This window comes from Trichechus manatus, unplaced genomic scaffold (assembly GCF_000243295.1).
Source record: "Trichechus manatus latirostris isolate Lorelei unplaced genomic scaffold, TriManLat1.0 scaffold00024, whole genome shotgun sequence".
NCBI lineage: Eukaryota > Metazoa > Chordata > Mammalia > Sirenia > Trichechidae > Trichechus > Trichechus manatus.
In genome coordinates, this window is record NW_004443960.1 from 19,871,214 (window position 1) to 19,884,944 (window position 13,731).

At 40.2% G+C, this 13,731-nt stretch overlaps 2 protein-coding genes across 2 annotated transcripts in view; one reads left to right on the plus strand and one right to left on the minus strand.

Moving 5' to 3' along the window:
* The window catches only part of LOC101350954 (cytochrome b-c1 complex subunit 2, mitochondrial), a 23,077-nt gene extending 15,774 nt beyond the window's left edge, over positions 1–7,303 (plus strand). The window contains exons 12-14 of the mRNA XM_004373319.3: positions 2,566–2,642; positions 5,464–5,617; positions 7,028–7,303. Of these exons, the coding sequence (XP_004373376.1) occupies positions 2,566–2,642; positions 5,464–5,617; positions 7,028–7,111 (315 nt within the window). The 3' untranslated portion in view covers positions 7,112–7,303. The remainder of the gene's footprint in view (positions 1–2,565; positions 2,643–5,463; positions 5,618–7,027) is intronic.
* Positions 7,304–7,933: 630 nt separating this feature from the next.
* Positions 7,934–13,731, minus strand: part of PDZD9 (PDZ domain containing 9) — an 18,910-nt gene continuing 13,112 nt past the window's right edge. Inside the window, exon 4 of the mRNA XM_004373454.2 lies at positions 7,934–8,800. Within this exon, the coding sequence (XP_004373511.1) occupies positions 8,443–8,800 (358 nt within the window). The 3' untranslated portion in view covers positions 7,934–8,442. The remainder of the gene's footprint in view (positions 8,801–13,731) is intronic.

Here is a 13,731-nt window from a genome sequence, read left to right on the forward strand (position 1 = left end):
AGGGTTTCAGGATTGTTGATTCTCTGTTTGGCTTAGTTTTTCGGATCTTTGTTGTGGAGGGACGGCGTGGTGCTTCTGCCTAGACCGCCATCTTGCCGGAGACCTCCCAGAGCTCTTAATAGCATTAGCGTATACCTGCTGTGGGAGAAAGTTAAAAATGTATACTGTATGTATACTGTTGCTTCCAGGAAATATGGGGAAATGCCTCCTTGGTATTTTGGTTCCATTTCAATCAAGTGACATTGAGTTGGCTCTGGGACAGCTAAATTGAGAACTCGAGAGGCTATGGCCAAGATGTATATTTGGGAATCAACAGTATAGAGATTGTGTTGAAATACAAGTTATGGATGAAAGATTGTAGGTGAAGAACAGAAGCTAGAGTTCTAGGAGATACCACCATTCAAGAAGCAAGTGACTAAGGAAGGGGGCCAGGAAAAAATAAAGAGAGATGCCAAGAGAGAATGAATCGAGTAGTACCATTTTGATCCACTAAGGGTTAGCATCCCTTTACTTAGCACAGGGAAGTTTGATATATCAGGCACACTAAGACTTCAGTGATGATCTTAGTAATTTTCACCAGAGTGGTGGAACTGAGCTAAAATTTATAGTAGTTAAGTAATCAATAGGAAGTAAGGAACGTGAGGTTTTTGTAGATCTTAGATTTTCACAGAGGAAGGATGATAGTTTTAGGAGAGTTTACAAAGCGAGATTAAGTTGGAAGAGGCATATATACTGAAAAGGAAAAAAGATTGGAGCAGATAACAAATGCATTGCCGTCGAGTTGATTCCAACTCTTAACAACTCCATGTAATAGGTAGAAAATTATAACTGGGTCAAAGCTGAAAAAGCAGGAACAAGTGGGACCCAGAGTAGAAGTGGACATGTTAGCCTTGGACACAGAAGCTCATGTTGGGAGAAGAGGATGTGAGGAAGATGAAGTACCTCCCTGGTAAGGGAGACTAAGGCATGTTTTGTGAATGACAGGAGAGTTTAAAGACAGTAATGAGATTTGGGACAGAACAAAGGGCTAGATACACATAGAATGGCCATCGGCGCCAGTATAGACTTGACCATGAACTTAGCAGTGCTGTCAGTGGGGTCTGCTTTGTCGTTTTTCTTCAGTAGCATTCACTAGCCTAATGGTGCAACGAAGGAGGCAGGTAATGAGGTTAATCCCAGGTTGGAATCCTGCAAGGTGGGTAGGTCAGAAATACGAGGAGGTGGTCAGGGAGTCAGGAGCACTGGCAGGAGTGATTAAAGGGATGATTCATGGGTCTAGGCTAGATTGAGAAGTAAAGCCAAAGGGCCTGATAGATTGAGGGAAAATAGACAACTCAAGGAACTAGAGATCTGGATCCAAGTGAGGAGTAAGGATAGAGATTGAAACTGGGTCTTGGAATTCAGGATTTCAGAGGTAGGGCAAATCTAGGTTATGTCCAAGTCTGGGGTGTAGCTGTGGAAATGGGTAGCTGAAATGGAGGGAAATGAAGGGTCTAGGATTTAGGTGATCATGGGGTGCAATGAGTAGCAGACCCAGAATGGTGGTGGGGTTGGGATAAAAAAAACCATGGCCAGGTTTATTAATATATTTATTCAGCAAATATTTACCAAGCACCCACATCACTAGAGCTTTATTCCTTCTTGATTCTGACATCCTAACTATAGACAAGCCATATAAATTAGCTGTGTATGGATTACTACGTCCTTCTTAGGGAACAGTAAGAAGTAGCAGTATTAATTGCATGACCCTGTGAGTCTGGGGAAAATTCATTGTTGTTAGCTGCTGTGGAGTTGGCCCCAATTCACAGTGGAATGAAATGCTACCCAGTCCTGCTCGATCCCCATGATCGATGTGGATCGGTCTGTTGTGATCCGTAGGATTTTCAATGGCTGATTTTTGGAAGTAGTTTGCCCGGCCTTTCTTCTTAGTCTGTCTTAGTCTGGAAGCTCAGCTGAAACCTGTTCAGCATTATAGCAACCTACAGGCCTCTACTGACAGATGGGTGGTGGCTGTGTGTGAGGTGCATTGACCAGGAATTGAACCTGGTCTCTGCTGCATGGAAGGCGAGAATTCTACCACTGAACTACTACTAACCCCAGGGAAAGTTTAGAGGTGCTTATTCTTTATGAGTAGTCCCTGGGTGGTCCAAATTGTTAATGCATTCGCTAACTGAAAGGTTAGAGGCCAAAGTCCACCCCCACAGGTGCATTGGAAGAAAGGCCTGGCAATCTGCTTTCCAAAAAATCAGCTATTAAAAATCCTATGGAGTACAGGTCTGTTCTGACATACGTGGGGTTCCTGTGTCTGCTCTTCGTAAACCCTACTGCTGTCCTCTGCCTTCTGCTGCTTAACTTTTTGAAGAAGCTGTTATCCTGGCTACTATTAAGTTGTATAGTCAGTTGTTTTGTGGAACACAGAAAATGTATGAAATACATGGTGGCTTAAGGATTCCAGATAGACATTGTGGAACTGACCTTCCCTCTCATGTTTCTGCCTCAGTAGAGGAACGTGTGACGGAGACTGGCACTGACCAAGGATGACCAGCCTTTACTTGTCTATCCTAGGTTCTCAAGGCTGCCTATAACCAAGTGAAGACAATTGCTGAGGGAAACCTTTCCGATACAGTCATCCAAGCTGCCAAGTAAGTGTCAGTAGTAGTTACTGTGTTATACTAAGGTTTTAGTTATTTGAAAGTTGTAATTTTTTCTAGTTGTAACAATACTGTCAGAATGGACTCAGTGGCAACGGGGTTTTTTTTTAAGGATTGAAAAGTATAGCGAAATATTAAAAACGGGAAGAGAAATACACTCATAATTCTACTACCTAGAGATGAAACTATTAACATTTTGTTTGATTTCTTGGCCATTTTTAAACATAATCATTCATATTGTATATATACTTTTGTATCATATTTGATAGCATTTATTGTAGAAAGTTGAAAATTACAAACACAAAAAGGGACAAAAATGATCTTTGATTCCCTGCCAGTGACTTCTGTTTATCATTATACATTGATACAGATTACTAGAAATTTGTCATAAACAACATTAATGGGTATATCGTAATATACTTGGACATTTTCTGCAATTGGAAATTAAATTATAGAGGATAGCTTTGGGCTTAAAACATTTTTGTATTACATATTACTCTCTAGGTATAGATTCGCAACTGGATCAAGAGTTATAAAGACTCCATGTTAAAGTATAAGTGTGTATGCGTGTTTATATAACATTTGTGTATTTCCAAGTCACAATCTGAAAAGGTTATACCATTTTATAATCACACCACCAGTATATGAGTGCCTCTTCTACCATAACCACTGGAATTTTTTTCCCCCCTCTTTACCAATTTAACAGACAAAAATATCTGATTTTATTTTGTATTTCTTCATCAAAAAGATTCAGATACTTGTCTTCTGCTTGGTGATTTTTAAATTCCCACCGTCCAGATTGAAAGTGCTAACAGCCGCCCCTCTAACTCATTAGTAATTCAGTAGTTTCTAAACTAAAATCTCTGATAGTACCACTCCTTTCGACAAAATTAGAAATCAGCCTGCATTTTCATACGACAGTTTAAGACATTTACTTGGCTTCATCCATTTAGGGCAGCTCAGAATGTGAATCCTGAAACTTAAATGGTCTTCATGATCATTTAGTATTGTCCTCCACTATCCAGAAACACGTTAATGCTTTTAAAACAATTTACTTAATGCCCTGATTATGTAAATGTGTGTATAAAAAAACCAAACCTGTTGCTGTTGTGTCAGTTCTGACTCCTAGTGACCCTATAGGACAGAGTAGAACTGCCCCGTAGGGTTTCCGAGGAGCAGCTGGTGGATTCGCACTGCCGACCTTTTAGTTAGCAGCCATAGCTCTTAACCACTGCGCCACCAGGGCCCCAAATGTGTGTACAGTATATGTTATTAACAAAGGAATTATACAGGGTGAATTACAACCCAAGATGGAACACTTTGTAGTCATTTCATTCCAGTTTGTATTGTTACTTTTGTTATACCGAACACACTACAAAATTGCATCTCTTGAATAGGTACATCACCATTTATTCAGTATTATACACATGGAACCGAGGATTGATAGGATGCAGTTCTACATGATTGCACCAGAAGCAAAACATGATGAGAATAAATTGAAACACTGGACTTAAGAAAAATCTAAGTTTCACATCTGATTTATTCACTGGACTTAAGAAAAATCTAAGTTTCACATCTGATTTATTTAAGAAAATTTATTTTCTTAATAAGCGTAGCAGAGTTTTTATAAAGTATGGCAACACATAGAAAATGGAAGTTCAGTTATAATGTCAAGATATGTTCTTTTTCTGACATTTTGATGGAGTTGATACTTTTTCTTGTAAGGTTTCTTAGTCTTCCTATAGTGAAGGAAAAAATGAAGTGTCATTGCTGAAGGGACAAACTAATAACCTTTTGGTAAAGTTAATTGCAGGTAAAATCCTTTTTTAATTAAGCTAACAATGTGGTAAAATTGCTGCATTAAATTTTAATTATGTTCTAATGGAAGTCTTTCTATAGAGTGCCAAAGGATGATAGTTTATTTGAGGATTAACTCCAGAGCCTTACTGAACACCATGTTTATAAGGAATAACAGTTTCTCCCTGGGAGAATTGTGAATTGAGTTTTGTTTTATTTCAAATTGATAAAGTGATGGCATCTGCTAGAATGGATGCTTGTGTGCTGCCTGTATTTAAGCTGTCTGAACAAAAAAAAAAAAACCAAACCCGCGGCCATCAAGTCAATTCTGACTCATAGTGACCCTATAGGACAGAGTAGAACTGCCGCACAGTGTTCCCACGGCTGTAACATCTTTCTCCAGCAGAGTGGCTAGTGGGTTTGAACCGCCAAACCTTTTGGTTAGCAGCCAAGTGCTTAACTACTGCGCCACCAGGGCTCCTGTTTAAGCTGTCTGCTGGGGCTGGTAAGACCTACACTGTACTGTCCCTCGTCCCCACCTGCCTTCATCATGCCCTACCCTCGTTGAGACAAATCCCAACATAGAAATAGATTTCCGGGGAAAATAATAGATCTAGAACTGCTAAATGGACAGTGCTTTAAGAACCCACATAAGTATTTTTCTTTAATAGAAATGACTGAAATTATCACTGAAAAAAGTATCAGGAGGCAGGTATTATTTCAGTAATCAAAACCTCACATTAAAATAGTTTTGAATAGATTTAAGTTCTAGTCCAAAGTCAAAGAGCAATCTATTAGGTTTTCAGTATATTTTTGTATTACAGCTTTCCAAAATGATAATGTCAATAATGAAATATTTGATGAACTGAAGAAACAGAAGGCAGCCCTCAGCATTATAAGATTTCAGTGCTGTTTATTTGCATATTTACCAAAACATGTTTAAGAGTTTGAGAACATACTTTAAAACTGCCTTTATCTATAAAACCGGCTTAGTTACATACCGTTTATTGGACAGGAACAAGCTGAAAGCTGGATACCTAATGTCAGTGGAGTCTTCTGATGGTTTCCTGGATGAAGTTGGGTTCCAGGCTCTAGTTGCTGGTTTGTATGTGCCGCCAAGCACAGTCCTTCAGCAGATTGACTCAGTGGCTGCCGCTGATGTCAAAAATGTAAGCAGATGAAAACTTCCATCATGTGTGGGGTTGTGACTTCTAGACTTGATAAATTCTATGATTTGATATCAAATAACCTGAATAGTCCAGTTTCCAAAGGAATACCTAAGCCTCCTTGGGCTGTACATGTTATTCTTAATGCTGTTTGGTGCCTGTGGTGCCTGTCTGCCTGGTGTGAGGCAAGGGGCTCATTACCATCAGAGCCGCAAATACCCGTTGTCAACTCAGGGTATATGTATCTTCCTCACTCAACCAAATTACCATTAGGTTAAACCATTTGAAATCCCTTTTCTTATAGGTCAAAAAGAGCCCAATATTGGCAATTTCATATGAGTTAACCTAATAGTAAAGTTTGGACATTTTTCCTCCTAACCCCCTCCCCAAGAAAAAAACTTTATATTCTACTAAACTTTCTCCGTCCAGCATCTCGGAATTCTCTTTAGTCTTCTCAGGCTACATTTCCCTGCTCTTGTTACATGTTTTTTCACATGTATTATTGTTCCCTACAAGATTAAGTTGTTTCAAGGGCAAGAACTATATCCTGTACCTCTTTGTACATGAACAAACATGAAGTACATGAACTACATGTACTAAAAAGTATATCAACTACAAAATCCAAACACAGTGGTTTTTCCCCATCCTTTCCACATTAAAAATGCCGACTCCTCTTCCACTATAGTGGCCTCAACCGTCTTGTCACCAACAGGTTACCTTGTATAGGGACAGTGGGGATTAAAAAAGAGACAAAGGCATTTTAACATCATAATCTTGACTTGATTTTACTTGGCCCCTAAGTTCCTCATTACATACAGACTCTTTCAAAGGCTGTCCTCATGTATGTACAATGATTTAAGTCACAGCCCAGCCATCTCCACCACCATCTCTCCTCCATCAAAAACACAGGCCTGAGATAATGGGGGGGCTGCCTCATGGGATCACACTTAACCTAAAGAACCAACTTTTGAACTTCAAATAGTGGCATAACGAATATGAGGATATAAATCTTAACTTTTAAGTTAACAATCAGTGTATTTTAATTGGCCCAGACTGTTTGCTATTGTAGTACAGAAACGTACAGCTCGGCCTGAGACTGACTGCCCTACCTTCCGAGATTCTCCTTATCCCCCTTTTTAACAGCTTCCCTTCTATCTAGAGCACCGCCCTTGCTCAGTTAGTTACATAAATGCTAGAATGTTCAAAGGTACAGAGCTGAGCTTTTCCTCCTACATTGTCACAAATTGAAGTGAAGCACCAGTCATCTCCTGAAGTTAATTTTCAGAAGAGGCTATTACAGAATTGCTGCCTTAGAATGTCCTGTTTACAGCCTCTTGAAATAGTAGAATAAGTTTACTTGATAGTACATTTTCTTATTTCTGTTAACTTTCTGTCTTTTTTGTTTATTTAAAGGCTGCAGTGAAGTTTGTTTCTGGCAAGAAGTCAATGGTAGCAAGTGGAAATTTGGGGCATACACCTTTTGTTGATGAGTTGTAATACTGAAGTATGTAATACATGAGAGAGCTGAACATTTTCTCCACCCAGAGCAGCAAACACATGAAAGTCAAAAGTCTCTAATATAACATTCATCTTTTTTTTTTTTTTTTGTCAGTGAGGTGAAATATCTTAAAGTGTAAATGTGGGTAATTATTCCCAGCTGACCGAAAATAAATAAAACATTCTATTTAAGTGCTTTTCTCATGTTTTTCCCAATCAGTTAATCAACATATGCTGAGGTCTTTGTGTTTAGATCCTGTAAAGGAGACAGAATATACTAGATTGAGTACAGAAGCATCAGGAATTATTAAAATTAAGGCTAAGTGACTATCAGAATAAATATTTCCAGGTTATTATTGATGGCTTTTTAAGATAAAAGCAGCTGCACACATTTGTAATTTTGGGTACAAAGAACACCCACTGCTGTCGAGTCAATTCCAACTCGTAGTGACCCTATAGGAGAGAGTAGAACTGCCCCATAGGGTTTCTAAGGCTGTAAGCTTTACTGAAGCAGACTGCCACATCTTTCTCCTGTGGAGCAACTAATGGATTCGAACCACCACTTGGTTTGCAGCCAAGCATTGTTAACCACTGTGCCACTAGGGGTCCTTAATTTTTTTTTTTTTTTTTTTTGAGGTGGGTGTGCGGTAGGGACAGTTAAATAGTCTGGGCCTTACCCCATTTTTTCCAATAGAATCATCTGTAAAAATGTTTTTAAATTCTCTATCAATCATATCCTGTATTTCTAGTGCTTCACTTTATGTCTGAGTTTTCTTCACTATGGCAGAGTTTTTTTTTTTTTCTCTCATCTTTTATCCATCCCTCATCTGTTTCTATCCACTCTCTTTTAAGTAATTAACTATCATCCCAACATTCAAAGTAAAAGTAGGCTTAAAAGTGAAGGGAAAAAAAAAGGTCTAATGTGAACAACTAGCTGAAAAAAATCTGCATCATTTCTTAATTAGGGCACTTGAATCTTAAAAAAAGATGTAAATATCTAAAGAAAAATGTACTTACTTTAAAAAGTGAGGTTCTCTGCTATGTTCAGACCTTCTGATGTTGGGTTCCTCTGCTACGTTTTCTAAAAGATGAGACATTCTTCCCAGAACAGAGGGTCTTGATGGTCTGAATGATGTTGCTGTTTTGAGTTGAAGGATGTCTCTGTAAGCTTTACAATGCAGTCATAAAAGAGAATTGGTAAGTCTGGATGTATTCCTGTAGGTATAGCAGCTTGTACGTGGTGATGCGCAGAAATTGGGTGCTTCAAAGAGAACTGCTCCTATGGTCATAGATTTGCCAACCATTGCCTAAGAGTTTGGCCCTTGCCCTCTTCAGTTCCGGCAGTCTTCCAGCCAAAATGCATCTGAGGTCGAGGAGGCCGAGGAAGAGGAGGATCTTTCATTGTCTTGCTTCACCATTGTCCAGTATGGAGAAGGGGCTCTCACATCCTTCTTGTGATCTCTGTGAATCATCACGTCAGAGTTAATGTCTTTTCCTACACTAATAGTATGGTTCTTCTTTTTATGTCCATGCCATTCTCTGGAGATGGACATTGGTCTCCTTGCAGGGTAATGCCCTGTTGGCCGTGGATATCTGTGATACGTAAGTCTGTTATCTACAACGACATCTTCATTGTCATCACTACTCACGAAAGCTACATCTTTTGCCTGCTCAGTTTTCTTTGATGTGCTGAAATGAAAAAAATAGTGAATGAAATAGATTCTTATTGTAGGAACATTTAACAAGATGCTTTATACCCTGCTTTTGCTCACAAAAGAGAGAATACAGTTTAACATCAATACAACCTTTTGAGTTTTTTTAAAAATACCTTTAATTTTTTTTCATTGTTAAACTTAAATAAAATTCTGGCTTAAATTATTTCACACTACTTTAAAAAGCCAGAATACCGACAGGGATATTTAAACAAAAAAAAAACCATTGCCGTCAAGTCAATTCCGACTTACAGCAACCCTATAGGACAAAGTAGTATTGCCCCATAGGATTTCCTAGGCTGAAATCTACGGGAGCAGACTGCTACATCCTTCTACCGAGGAGCACCTGGTGGGTTCAAACCTCTAACCTTTCAGTTAGCAGCCAAGCGCTTAACCACTGTGCCACCAGGGCTCCTTTGACAGGGATATTACCACGCTCTCAAGGGTGGGTTAATTTCATTGCACCTAGAAATGACAGGTTCAACACGGCCACCTTCTCCTTAGAACGCTTCTCGCAGGTCACATGGGGTCAGCAATCAGAGAAGATTACTGATCTCTCCAGGGGAGTAACATACACATCAGTCTTTGCCTTTTTCTGAGTATAGAGATGTAGATTTGTAGAGCACCCTTCTACCCAGATCTCGTCATTCACTTTTCTACCTCTGTTGCCAACCAAAAGCTTGTAAAGTTTCTTGTAACTTGCCCTAGCTGTTGGCTTTCATGACTGTTGAAACTTGGGTGATGCCTGCAATCCAGGCCACTGCACTTTTTTAATGCCTGCAGTATCTGTACCTGCTACTATTTTCCTGAACAAATGCTATCTGTCACCTACTCCCCCTCATCCTGGTGCTGTTTCCCAGCTGATCCAAAACTAGATCTTTGTGATTATGAACACGGTTCATTCTGTTCTGCTAAAAGGAACAGGAAATAGATTTCTTCCTCTCTGACCTGTCAGACTTACTACGGTTATCACAAAAATCCTTGGAGATCTGTCTATTTATGTGTTCCCAAGAATTTCAACAGCTTTTCCTAAAGTTTCTCTCTTCTGGTAACATAACTATTGGTATTGTCTTACTGAAAACTACTAGTTTTAAATTTTGTGATTTTCTTTGATCTTTGATTGAGTACCTTGCAGGGAGATTCATAAGATCTCCTGAACTAATTGCTTTCAGACACATCCAGGCCCTCCTGAATAGCATGTGACTACAAGCAACATCCTTTGTAACTGTGTTGTTGCTAGGTGCCATGGAGTCGACTTTCGACTCATAGCGACCCCATGTGACAGAGTAGAACTGCCCCATAGAGTTTTCTAGACTGTAACCTTTACGCAGGAGCAGATCACTAGGTCTTTTCTCCAGTGGAGCCGATGGGTGGGTTCAAACCTTTCATTTAGCAGCTAAGTGCTTAACCATTGCACCCCCAGGGCTCTTTAAGTCTGTATTAGGTAACTGCAAAGGACAGATGATAGATCCGGGCTCTTGTTAAGCTGGCCAGATCAAAAAACCAAACCCAGTGCCGTCGAGCCTATTCCAACTCATAGCAACGCTGTAGGACAGAGTAGAACTGCCCCATGGGGTTTTCAAGGAGCCGCTGATGGATTCCAACTGCTGACCTTTTGGTTAGCAGCTGAGCTCTTAACCACTGTGCCACCAGGGCCCCTATTAAGCTGGGATTAGATAATAAAGACACAATCCCCTTGCAAGAGGTCAGAGCTGACTGGAAATAGTTTTTATTCCCCTCCACTTGTCCACAGCATTATGTGGAACATTGTTTCCAATGGGCACGGTGCCATCTGCCCTTGAAAAAAACATACCAACCTTGTGAAAGAAGGCGTTTTCCTTTCCCGTCTGCCCTTTTCCTGCCGTCTTCCACATAAGTTTCTAAAATGCCCTAGATATAATTGCTTAATTAAGGGATTCAGAAAGTGCCTGGTTATTTTTCCTTAATCTCATGGGTTTTGGCCCCATACTTAAGTTGTGCTGTTCTGTTTATCTCTTCTTTGCTTTCGAAAGGTCACTTTTCTCCTTAGATTTTAATATTCTGAATCTCAAACTCTTCTGGTTTGTGTAATTAAAAGGTTTAAAATGTGGTTGTTCTACAAGCAAATGGATAAGAGCTCAGACTCCAGAGCTGCACTGTCCAATACGGGAGCCACCAGCTAAGTATGGCTGTTTAACTGTAAACTAATTAAAATTGAATAAAATTAAAAATTCAGTTCCTCAATTGCAGTCCCCATATTTCAAGTGCTTAATAGCCTCACAGAGCCCTGGTGGCACAGTGATAAAGAGCTCGGCTGCTAACCAAAAGGCCAGCAGTTCAAATCCACCAGCCGCTCTTTGGAAACCCTATGGGGCAGTTCTACCCTGTCCTATAGGGTTGCTATGAGTTGGAATTGACTTGAGGGAAATGGGTGTGATTTGGTTTTTTTAATAGCCATGTGTGACTAATGGTTACCCTATGGGACAATGCAGATCCAGACCACTTCTACCATTGTAGAAAGTTCTTACTGGATAGAGCTGCCCTAGAGACAGCTGTGCCACAGAGCCCTGAGACCACTGGCAAATTCACACACATCTCTCTGGGCCTCAGTTTTCTTATCTGCAAAATAAATAACAATACCTATTTTTTAAAAAGAGTCAGTATGAGGATTAAATGGTATAATGTTTTTCAAGTCATCAACACATAGTAAACACTGAGTAAGTGTTCACTATTACTGATTTTGAGCCCTGGTGGTGCAATGGTTGAAGTGCTCAGCTGCTAACCAGAAGGTTGGGGGTTTGAACCCACCATCAGTTCTGCAAGAGAAGACCTGGAATCTGCTCCCGTAAAGATGACAGCCGAGGAAACCCTATGGGGCAGTTCACTGTGTCCTATAAGGTCGCTATAAGTCGGGATCAACTCAGTGGAACCCAAAAGTTATTACTGATTTTAATCAAAATCAGGATTGGTTAATTGCTAGGGGAAAAAGTGTTCCCCAGCCCCTCCTATAATGTGAAGTACCACCATGCTGAGCTGTTAAGAGGAGTTTGGTGTTTAAGGGTCTGGGGCTAGGCCTGTAATGTGAGCGAGCATGTGCCTGATTTGAAGGGGACAGCTACCGCCCACTCCAGCCCAGTGTCACTGCGTGAGAATGCAGGCCCACTTTCTGACTTTCCAGGAGAAACCAGAGATCTGAATTCTTTCTGTGAAATCTTAGGTTTGTGAATTTGACAATCAAATCAAAGATTTTCACTTTTCATATTTTGAAACATAAAACCAAAAAACTCATTGCTGTTGAGTCGATTCTGACTCATAGCTACCCTATAGTGTAGAGTAGAGCTGTCCCATAGGGTTTCCAAAGATCAGCTGGTGCATTTGAACTGCTGACCTTTTGGTTAGCAGCTGAACACTTAACCGCTGGGCCACCAGGGCTCCATGAAATATATAGAAGAGTGCAAAAAGCATACAATTTAATGAAAAAATTATTTTTTAAAAAAAATTCTGAATACCTTGATAGCCCCCACCTGGATCAAGAAATAGACTATTACTGGCCCCGGGAGAAGCCGCTCATGTGCCTTCCTTTCTACAGGCGACCACTGTTCTGACTTTAAAACATTGTGGGAAACAAGCAGAGCAAGTCTGTGGGCTATATTAGTCCCCTGAGTCACAAGTTGGAAATTGTGAAGTACAGTGTATGTCATATGGGCCATTTTCAGTTCTTAATACTAAGTCGCTAGCCCGCTGCAATAAGTAAAGGTGCACAGCTGCAGCAACTAGTGCTCAGGAATGCTGACAACTATGAAGGGCCACTCTTGCATCAGAGCACTGAATTTGTTGCTAGAAGAAAAGGATTTCATGTTTATATGGTACTCTAGGAACACTTCCTCACCTATCTGATCCTCAGAAGAGTCCCTGTTACTCCTGTGCTTCAGATAAACTGTTCTCAGGGATTATCTATCTAAGTGATTTGCCTGAGATTCAAAGCTAGATTTCAGTTTTTACTCACTCCTTCAGTACATGAGCCCTTCACCACATGGAAGTCCTGTGGGAGTTGAGCAGAACAAGACAGACTCAGCCCCTGCCTTCATAGAGTTTACATTCCATCAGGGAAACATGGTAAACAATTGACTACACAGGTTATTTAATTAAAATTGGGATAAATACTGTGAAGGAGATCCAGAGGGTGCTCTGAGAACACATGACGAGTGGATTTGACTGTTAACACTCCCCTTAGGAGGGCTTCTTGAACAAAGTTTGCCTTGTGAGCCTTTAAAAGATGAGTAATAATGCACTTGGGACAGGAAGAACAGCATCCAAAGCATGTACCAGACAGAGAAGAGCAAGTATAAAGGCCCCAAGGCTAGGACAAACACAACAAGGCAGAAGAGCTGAAAGAGTGGGCTATAACATGGTGGGGGGGGGGGGCAGCGGGAAGCAGCATGAGCCTGGAGTGGTACCCAGAGGCCAGCCAATCCATGGAAAGCCTTATAGGCCAACATAAGGATTTTGGCATTTATCCTTACAACAAAAGGTTTTATAAAATTTTAAGCAGGAACATGTCATGATCAGATTTGTACTATAAAAGGGTCATTCTGGGTAGAGAACAAATAGATGCAGACCAAATGGTGGCTTTGGGTGACAGTAGTGGCCAAGGGAGAAGTGGACAGATTTAAGAGACATTTAGAAGGTAAAATGACAAGTCTTAGCAATTGTTGGCATTTTACGTTCTAAATCTCTCTCAGATCTGTCCACTTTTCCCCTTGGCCACTATCATCATCCCTGTCAAAGCCACCATTTGGTCTACATCTACTCTATTTGTTCTCTACCCAGAATGACCCTTCTATAGTACAAATCTGATCATGACATGTTTCTGCTTAAAATTTTATAAATTTTTAAATTTTTTTTAATACAAATTTCCAGATAAATTGT